Source organism: Aulonocara sp. 'chitande type north' Nkhata Bay, linkage group LG1 (assembly GCF_057382095.1).
Source record: "Aulonocara sp. 'chitande type north' Nkhata Bay isolate Kocher_YH1m ecotype deep benthic linkage group LG1, A_spYH_male_GT1.1, whole genome shotgun sequence".
Classification (NCBI taxonomy): domain Eukaryota; kingdom Metazoa; phylum Chordata; class Actinopteri; order Cichliformes; family Cichlidae; genus Aulonocara; species Aulonocara sp. 'chitande type north' Nkhata Bay.
This window is the reverse complement of record NC_141344.1, coordinates 4,607,246-4,616,724: the sequence shown is the minus strand read 5'-3', so window position 1 is coordinate 4,616,724 and position 9,479 is coordinate 4,607,246. Positions and strand designations below refer to the sequence as shown.

Here is a 9,479-nt window from a genome sequence, read left to right as displayed (position 1 = left end):
AAGATACAAAGTCAAAAATACTTGTCACATTTATTACCTTCTTAAATACATTGCTTAACTGTTACATACAAACTGTTATCAACAGAGTATGTGTCATAAGCTGCAACATCAATTTCCTGTCCAGGTTTTAGCAACGTCCATTCACTATCAACTCTAACACTGTATGAATGAAAATGGTTGTCATATAACAGAGGAATGAGAATTTTTCCACAAAAGACCCACATTGTGTCAATATTAAATATGTACTTAATTTGCCAGAACAGAGGAATCTTCTCTGAATGCAGTACATCAATGACAAACACATCTCTTACACAGTATTTGACACTGTTCACAATTACTTCTGACACACGCTGGAAAGCTTTCTTAGCACTATCAACTTCAGAAAAGCCACAATAGACTGTCAGTGCTTGTTGCAGTTCCAGTGGTAATGACAAAAATGGTGTAGTCACACTTTTTCCAAAAACATTTTCAAATTCACCAAGTAAACTTTTGTTAGAAAACTCCCAGCACTGTCTGAACTGATGTCTGTTGCTCAAAGTTGTAGCAATGTTCATAAAATTTCTACAATTGCGGGACAACGTTTTGAAATACTGGTGCTTACTTTCAAATCTCATACACCATAACAAACGTAGAGGGCCGAACATTTCAATCAGTCTTGCATAGTGGATTAAATAATGACACTTTGGTGTAATTACATCCCCAAATACACTTTTCAGTTTTGTGAGAAACTCATGGACAAGCAACTTCAACAATAAAATATTCTCTTTTCGCACTTTTTTAGCCATTACAATCTCTGTTATTTCACGACATAGAAGAAAAACATGCCAATATTTACAATTAGGTGGCACACGGTCTGCCATCAGAAATGGCAGCAATCTGAACAGGCACCACTTTTGAGATGCTGATCCAACAATACCAACACTCTGAAGTCTCTCTGATAACTGTACTGGTTTGTTTGTTTTGTCATTCTGACCGATGGGCATTTTTTGCAATTCTTCATTGATCTCTCTAATTGTAATATGCTTCTCAGTGTGGGCTTTACAAATCACTAGTTTCATAACTAGAGGAACTACACCTTCCAGCAGATCATGCATTACATCAGGTGGTAAAGCTTGCGTAACACTGAAATAACTCAGTCTGTCAAAAGGACATGAACTATTTACACCATATATTGTTTTATCATCCGGAAATTCTTGGATTCGTGCAAGATGATACTGGTGAACCTCTGATGTTCTTAAAACAAAGCTTTCTTCCTCAAAGGATTGTTTCATATCTTCATAAGAAGCCATGCAATACCGACAAATTCTACCAGTGTTAAATGACATAGAAAAACCACCAATCATGTGAGCTGATAAATTATCACAAGATAAAGTTGCAAGAGCAGCATGAATAGTGTGTTCAGTTTTATCAATGGTAAAAGTAAAGCCATCAGTGGAAAGTTTTTCCAAATCATCAAGCAAAGGTTTAAGGATAACATGCCAACCACACCGCTTAACGAAAGAATAGCGTACCAATAACGCTAGATGAATGTGCCTCTGCTGAGAAGTGTACCTTTTGTCCAAATTGCCTACAGTGTAATAAAATGCACAAAGTTTGTGTTTGGATCGTTTAGATCCTAGAGGATTAAGTACTTCAAATTCATCCTCATAAAAATGGAGTCGCAGTGCATTTGGGTTATCCTTGAAGAATTGATGATGTCTGAAGATTTCTCCATCAGAGTAATCTGTTAGAAATTCATCAGTTTCCAAATTGCCACTTGAAAAAATGTGATCTTGTATGTCTTCATGAGAAAGATAATTTTTTAGCACCTTATCAACAGGCACATATGAATACGAGCCAACTGTATGACCCACAGAGTCTCTTAATTTGCAATGAACAGGCTCTGTCATGTTGAGCTTTGATTTGCAATGTTCTTTGACCAAATAAGGAGATCGAATAGCTGTTGAAGCCTTCTCAAAAAATTCATTTGAATGCAGGACATTTTTAAGCTCTGGACACAAAGACACATCAAGACCCATTTTCTCTAAATGATATGCTATAAAAGCATCGTAGTTCTCCTTGAAAAAACACATCAGAAAATTTACATCTTCCACAATTTCTTCCTGAACAGAGACTGGTAAAGAATTTTTCTCTCTGCACTTAAGAATGAACTTGAAAAGATTGTCTCTGAAATTTATCAAAAATTCATCCCAGGATGGAGGGGTTTCAATATTTTCAGTCATGTCATTTGCAAATTCATTTGGGTGTGGACTGACTACCTCCTGCTCATTTTCATCTAAGTCTTTATGGGGACACAACACCTGTTCTCTGTGTTTCCTATACACATGTCGTCTGAAAGATTCATATTTTTTGAAGGAAGAACAGCAGTCACTGAGTCCACAGGTTATATCAAAATTGGCATCATGGGAATGAATAAGTCCTATGTGCTGAATAAGCTTTGTCAAACTAAAGGTTCTTCTGCCACATTTGGAGCACTGATATGGCTGAGGCATGGTGGTCAATACAGAAGATTTATTTGTCTGGTGACTGTGATTGGCAGAGGCCGGTCCTCACCCTCATCTATTTTCACAATGTACTTTTGGAGAAAAATCAGGGTGTTCTTCAGATGTTTTGGATAAGCAAGGTTGAAGACAAAATACAAGCAGAAAGAAGAGATGATTCCTTCAAAAATACACGAGCTTCTGCACACTTCACTGCCATCCAACTTCACAATGTTTGGAGCGCTTCTGGAGAACACTGGTTTCCAGTCTTCATGAAGTAGCTGCACAGTTGGATAGGGGGTTTTCGGATGAACCTTTGAAGTCAAAAGAGAAGGTAGAGGAAAGCAATATCTTAGTCTCTTAACAAAAGATACATTCGTTTTCCTTTTATATAGACTAAATATTTTAATACACACACCTCTCCAAGTATGACAAAGAGATCCAGTTTCTCCTTGAAGACGTATGGCAGGAATAAAAGTGCAGCCCTTGTGTCAAGATCTGCCAAAAAAACCCAAAAACAACACAAGATCACCCATGCATTTTATCTGGCATTTCCAGTTACCTATAAAAATTATATAAAATGGAAGCCTTGAAAGCAAATACCTGGTAGGTCATCAGTGAGAGCCTCCTCTCTTGCATCAAGGTAGAGCTGGTAGAGTGGGGTTTTCCCTCGTGTAACGTCAATCACCTTTGCTGCAACACATGAGAGCCCTTCACGAAATCGCTGGCTTACATTACCCGTTGTTGGTTGGATCCACCCGAGTTCGTTGCACAGCTACAAGTAAAAAATTAATTTTCAGTACAAAATAACAGTGTATGAAAATGAAATAATCTAAAGTTGATATTAATTATGTATGGTGCTGCATAATTATTTTTTATAGAATTTAACAACAATACTGTAAGAAGTTACATGAACATACAAAAAAAGGAAAGAGGGACAGATGAAGAAAGCAAGGTCAAGGGCAAATAAAATTTACTACTATAAACATGTTAAATGTGACAGCTATTTCCAAGTTCAGTTCAGCTTTCTGACTTACACCAGTAGGCATCCCTAAGAAGGGGTACTTCTTCAACACATCCTCCACAGGCATACCATCTGCAATTTCTTTTTGCCGCCAAGCAAACGTTTGCTGCATACGGTTATGAACCACCATGGTATCTGGTTGCATCTTCTGATATTGGCACTGTAAGACCTTTAAGTGGGCGTCGATGGATAATAAATCCTCTCCTTGGACGCATGGTCCCTTGAAAGAAAGCAAGAGTGAGAAGAGAAAGTCAAAACAGATTAGAAACCCAACATAAGACTAAATATACAATTAGAGCTGACACGATCTGTGCATCACAAAGAACTCGTATCGTTTAAAGTTAACCGATACCATGAACCAATATTTAAAATATGGAAACTCTGAAATAATTTCACATAAAATCTTAATTGTTAACTTGAAATTTTAGTTTTGGAGTCATATTTAAAATGTTGGTTTTTTTTAAATCTAGTTCACCCTCTTTTAGCGCCTTCTAATTAATAATATTTTGTGAGGTAGAAGTATTAGCACTGGTACTTTGTATTAGCAAGTGCTCTAATCCAAGTATTGGTATAGTTTTGGTTTGAAAAAAGGGGTACAGTTGCATCCCTAATCCTTAGTTTTAGATGTAATAACAGAGGCAAGAACATTTTATAGCTCAAGATGTCCCTCACACCAACCTGACAAACATTTCTCTGACTTGTTCGTTGACATTTATTAGGCTGCCCTCTCCTCGTAGAACCAAACTTCTCCTTACAACGCCTCACTGCCTCACTGTCGACTAGTGGTGCCCGCTCTGATTTGAATTTACGTCTCAAAGACATATGCCATGTGTGCTTGTTGAACAGAAACATAAGTTACTGTAAAAACAATCTACACAAAATACACCCAACAAAGAATCAGTAAACATACTTCATACAAACCTACTGAGAGGCTACAGATTGTCTTACTAACAAAACAAGATTGAAAAAAGCTTCACTTTTACTTTGTAATCTTGAAGGAACCTTATGCAAATTTTAAATTTAACTTACATAACCATTTCCCTCACGATCCTTGAGGAAAGGATACTTCATTACCAGCGTCTTCACAGCTTGCACATATTCAGAATTTGTGGGATACCTGTAATATCAGAAGAAACATAAGTGTTAGAGCAACTGCTGACAAACAAACTTTATCAAGTGTCAGTTATTGTTTCTTAGTAATGTAGCGTTTATTTTCAATATGACAGATTCAGCTTTTTCTAAAGCAACAAGCTAACATTACCCTGATTAACTTACATAGTATACTGTGCCACAGCTTCATATAGAACTCTGATTATTGTGTGTCTGTCCCTTGGATTTTTATGGCACGGTTCTTTGTTGTCCAGTTTTAGTTGCAGATTTTTGGGAAATCTTGGAATTTCAAAAGAGGCTGGCAGTCTCAAAGTATTTTCATTGCTGTGAAAACAGTTAAATGTTTGTTTTTATTGCATGAATTGAAGTATAAAACACTACAGTAACAATACATATGGTAGGAAAAATGATCATATTAACTAAATCCTAAAAGTGCATAATGGCCAACATGTATGTTTCAGACATACTAACTTCATTATAAATAAGAAAATACCTTATTGAAGTTGACGAAGTAGATGGTTGCCAGTCTTCTGGAGAGACAGTCTGTAGAGTCAGCGTCACTGAAGATTCCTTCATTCTTGACACAAATTGGTTGAATTTAACCTGCTTTTTGAAGGATCCTTGGAAAAGGTATGCAACCATAGTCTCAGTAAGACCGCAGTCAACTGTGTCACCATCAACCTCATTGTCTGCAAGATAAATGGTAGTACAAACTCTAAATTCCATGTAAGAATATTTAACACCACATTTTTACATGGGTAAAAACCGTATATCACACACATTAAAACCTTTTGTACAACTTCTTTCAGTTCAAAGAAATATTCATTAAAAAAATCAGTAAATTAAATAAAATAAACCAAATTTTTAGAGTGAATCCTCTTGATATGCAAAGTTTTCATTTTTAAATTTAGATGTTTGTTTGGGACTACTGGACACAGGAGAGCAGAGTCTGAGCATGCTTTTGTGCCCTTTCAAGTTTGGAAGAAAAAAAAAAAGACTAGAATGCTGTAATTTGTTAATATTCACTACTAAGGTGACTCCTTTCTCCAGATTTCCGACAGTTTCTGCCGTCTGTTCTTTCAGACCGATTACTTATAGCGATAACACCCGCAGGACCGTATTACAAGCTCAGATTACATGCTGAAAAAGTTCCCACATTGCTGAAAACGGGACTATCAAACCCCAGCTGCGACACCCTTGTTATATTTTAAACAAGTGCGGCGTCAAGATATTTCCTTTAAACGCCGCCCATGTGTGTTAATGGCCTTGGAGTGGATGTAAAAACGTGATTTTATTAAACCATTAATACACTAACGGTAAACTGCATTCAGCTACCAGGGAATCAAATTTCGCGCCGTTCCGCTGCGCAGGGGTTACCGAACCCATAGACTGTGGCCGAACCACATATATAAGTTCAAACTTATACAAATACTATGTGTACACATTTTTCAGAACTGTGACCTCAACTTTACACATGAAACGTTTGTAAAAACGTTTGTAAAAAGACATAATTTGAGCTAAGAGAGTGCCGAAACTAGCTAAATTGCTAATATACGTTAAGCTAGGCTAAACCAATAATTAGTAATTACGCTACATTTTTCTTTAAATAAAACTTACCTCTGAAACGCTGAGCTTCAGCTTCGGTGACATCTAAGCCCCACTCTTGTATTTTTGTTAAGAGTTCCTCGGTTGAAAGTGAACAGAGCACACCAGGACTTGCAAGTTCGTAATCCATCTCCGTCCGTTGATAAAACAAAATGGCACCTGCTGCATTTAAAGAAAGTTCTAGAATCCACCAGCTATTCGTTGAGTTTCTTCTTCTACTTTTTGTTTGATGTTGTGAGGATGGGCTCAACTCGCACTCCGAGGGTGCTTTTTTGCAATTCATCCAAATACTTATACTTAAAAAAAAAAAACGCTCTCTTAAAAAAATGTTTAAATGCATTTTTACTTTTTTTTCTTTCAAATAAATTCGTTGTTCTTAAAGCAGCTTAAAAATAAGGGGGGTTCAGGGAATACAAAAACAACAACAGCAATGAAAATAATAAAAAATAAAATAAAAACACTAAAATATATGCTTAAATCAATACAGTTGCAAATAAATTACTGTCAAAAAGAATTAAAAAAAAAAACCTCTAATCAAAAAGAGCTTAATCAACCTGTACTTTATCTTTTGAAAGAATGGGTACAAATAAGTACTTTTCACAATTAAGGAACATGTATGTACCTTTCAGACGCTAAAAAAGGTACAGATAGTTCCCCCGAGGTCCAATATTTGTCCTTAGACTGTATTAATGTCATTTTTGTACCTTGGGGCACAGTAATGTACTCCTTCCGTACCCCTATTTCTGACTGTGTAGGGCAAGGACAGACTTCTTTTACTTAACACCTACTCCCCATTGCCAGCATGGAACCACACATAGAACTTTAATTAAAAATAAGTGGGGCACAATTAATCTGAGGGAGGCAAGCTTCATTCAAACGCACAGCAGCTTGAGACTGTAAGCCCGTTATACTGCCTTTTGTGTGTGTGTGTGTGTGTCCATGCGCTCTTAGCTGAAGTGAAGTGAATGTGTCTCTACTCTGCTCTTCTCTTCTCATACTGGGACTCTAATTAAATGTTTAAATCGTGTGGCTCAGTGTTAGCAGCACTAATAGCGAATTGCTGCATGACATATTGAAAAGACTCACGTATTGTTGTGATTTTATTCATAGAGAAGTAGCACAGACACTGCAGGATAGGTATATCAGCAACTAATTTTACTATTACTTTTAAACTTTGCTTTTTAAATTAGTTTTCCTGCACTGTCAAACAATCCACCCAGTGAGTGCACATTTCTGTCGACCTAAGAATGTGTGTGCTTTTGCCTTCGTATCCAAATAAACTGAAGTAACATTCAAAGCATGCCATGCTTTTTATCTTTTTTATTTTGTGCAAGGTTTATGGAGAGAGTTTCACATTCAGGGTAACCTGACCCATACTGTGCAAAAATATCCCAAAGGTAACAATAACCTGAACTGATTGTTATGAGTAGAAAAAAGAGAGTACAACATTATATAGTGTATGTATGCATTCTTATATATTAACTGTGCTTGGAAAGCATGGTTTATGCACATGCATAGAAGTCTACAAGACTTGTTTTTTTACAATTAGTCTACATAACCCACAGTGACAAAGTGAAAAACATTTTTTCAAAATCTGAAATCTTTAATTTACAAATGTATCAGATCCTTTTCTGTGGCTCCAAATTGTGGTCAGGTGCGGTCTATTTGCTTTAATAAGATGTGCCTAGATCTTGATTGGAACCCACCTGTGGTGAACTGAACAGACAGGACATTGTTTAGAAAGGCACAAATTAGTTTATATTAGAGATGGACCGATCCGATATTACGTATCGGTCCGATACTGACCTAAATTACTGGATCGGATATCGGAGAAAAATAAAAAATGTAATCCGATCCATTAAATATCACGAAAGCACCTCGCAAAACTTGCAACACGCCGTAACTCACCTCAGAACGTTAGCACGTCTGAGCAGTATGCATCACGTGATAGAGCGGCTGTGGCATGCGGGACCTGTCGGTGGTCTGGATAGCATTTGGAGCTTCGCTAGCAACCTGGCATTTCATCTCCGACAAAGTTATCCCCGAGAGAAGTAAAGCAAGTGTGTAAGTCCATCTCTGAATGTTTGTAAAGCATTCCCACGTTAAGCTTAACAAGCGACTGCCTCTCGCTCTCCGGCTGCTACTTCAATCGTGAAACTGCTTAAATGATCAGCTGATCGGCTTTTCTGTCGCGAGTCTGTCTCTCGTTTGTTTTTGGTCCACTTTGCACCAGAAAGAGGAAACCAGCGGCTGAACAACAGCAGAACGTTTAAGCTTGATCAGCTGTTGTTAGAATGTATTTAATATTTCTTTCTACACCAGGATCTTTTTCTACGTAGCTGACGCTGGTAACTGTGCAGGGGCGGATCTAGCAAAGTTTAGCCAGGGGGGCCGATAGGGCATGAACAGGGAAAAGGGGGCACAAAGACATACTTTTCTTTCTTATTCTCATTTAAAATGTCGAGCTTTTAATAAATAATTATCTGACACCCAAAGTTTTAATTTGATGTAAAATGAATAGAAGTCCATTACTGTATATAGTGACTATTAAGTCTAATATATACCCTAGTAAGCTATAGTACTTTTTCCTTTGGGAAGGTACCATCTGTGCAGTCTGCAATTTTGTTGAAGAAAGATGTTGAATCTATTTAATATTTCTTGAAAAATAATTGATTTCTGTGCATTTTTTTTTCACACTGCATTAAATTAAGGTTGATTACGTCGATTAAGCATCATGAGGTGGCGCGTGAGGGGTGGTTCCTTATTTTTTATTTATTTATTTTTGTTGTTGCTGGGAGTTGGAACCCTATTAGTTAGGTTGCTTAATATTTACGCTAAGTACTCTTTAAAATACCAGAATAGGGAGGATGGTGTAGGTCTAAGTTTATTAGATTGATCAGTATTGCTGAACTATGAAATATTTTTTTTGTATACAGGTATAACAGAATAGCTTTAGTGTAGTTGTTGTTTTAAACTTGAGTATGAACTTGCAGACTTGCAAAATGCAGCAAGATATTTTAAAAAACAGTTTTGTTGATTAAAAAACACTATATCGGATTCATATCGGTATCGGCAGATATCCAAATTTATGATATCGGTATCGGTATCGGACATAAAAAAGTGGTATCGTGCCATCTCTAGTTTATATAAGGCCAGACATCTGAAACTGCATGTCAGGGCATAAAAACCCAAAACGTCCAAAGTAAAATTGATGATGTAAAGTGTAAAATCTTTCAAACTGAGTTAACAGAATTGTGGTA

The 9,479-nt window shown here is 36.8% G+C and overlaps 1 protein-coding gene across 3 annotated transcripts; it reads right to left on the bottom strand.

Annotated features, from left to right (window-relative positions):
* Window positions 1–6,730, bottom strand: LOC147338542 (sterile alpha motif domain-containing protein 3-like). 3 transcript variants are annotated; one of them, XM_086301450.1, is made up of 9 exons: window positions 6,232–6,729; window positions 5,108–5,303; window positions 4,780–4,938; window positions 4,534–4,621; window positions 4,183–4,338; window positions 3,518–3,724; window positions 3,084–3,255; window positions 2,899–2,978; window positions 1–2,794 (listed from the first exon to the last, which is right to left on the bottom strand). In XM_086301450.1, the coding sequence occupies exons 1-9, from the start codon at window positions 6,557–6,559 to the stop codon at window positions 2,498–2,500; spliced, it is 1,683 nt and encodes a 560-aa protein (XP_086157576.1). In that variant the 5' UTR covers window positions 6,560–6,729; the 3' UTR covers window positions 1–2,497. The 3 variants fall into 3 exon arrangements, with proteins under 3 accessions (XP_086157576.1, XP_086157663.1, XP_086157743.1); XM_086301537.1 differs by lacking the exon at window positions 4,183–4,338 and having other exon boundaries at window positions 6,232–6,730; XM_086301617.1 differs by lacking the exons at window positions 4,183–4,338; window positions 6,232–6,729 and having other exon boundaries at window positions 5,108–6,206.
* Window positions 6,731–9,479: the final 2,749 nt, after the last annotated feature.

Coding starts and splice junctions, on each gene's coding strand:
- LOC147338542 (XM_086301450.1), bottom strand. CDS start 6,559: ATGCATTTAAACATTTTTTTAAGAGAGCGTTTTTTTTTTTTAAGTATA. Junction 4,622..4,779: donor GCTGTGGCACAGTATACTAT/GTAAGTTAATCA, acceptor CTGATATTACAG/GTATCCCACAAATTCTGAAT. Junction 2,979..3,083: donor TCTCACTGATGACCTACCAG/GTATTTGCTTTC, acceptor TTTTTTTGGCAG/ATCTTGACACAAGGGCTGCA.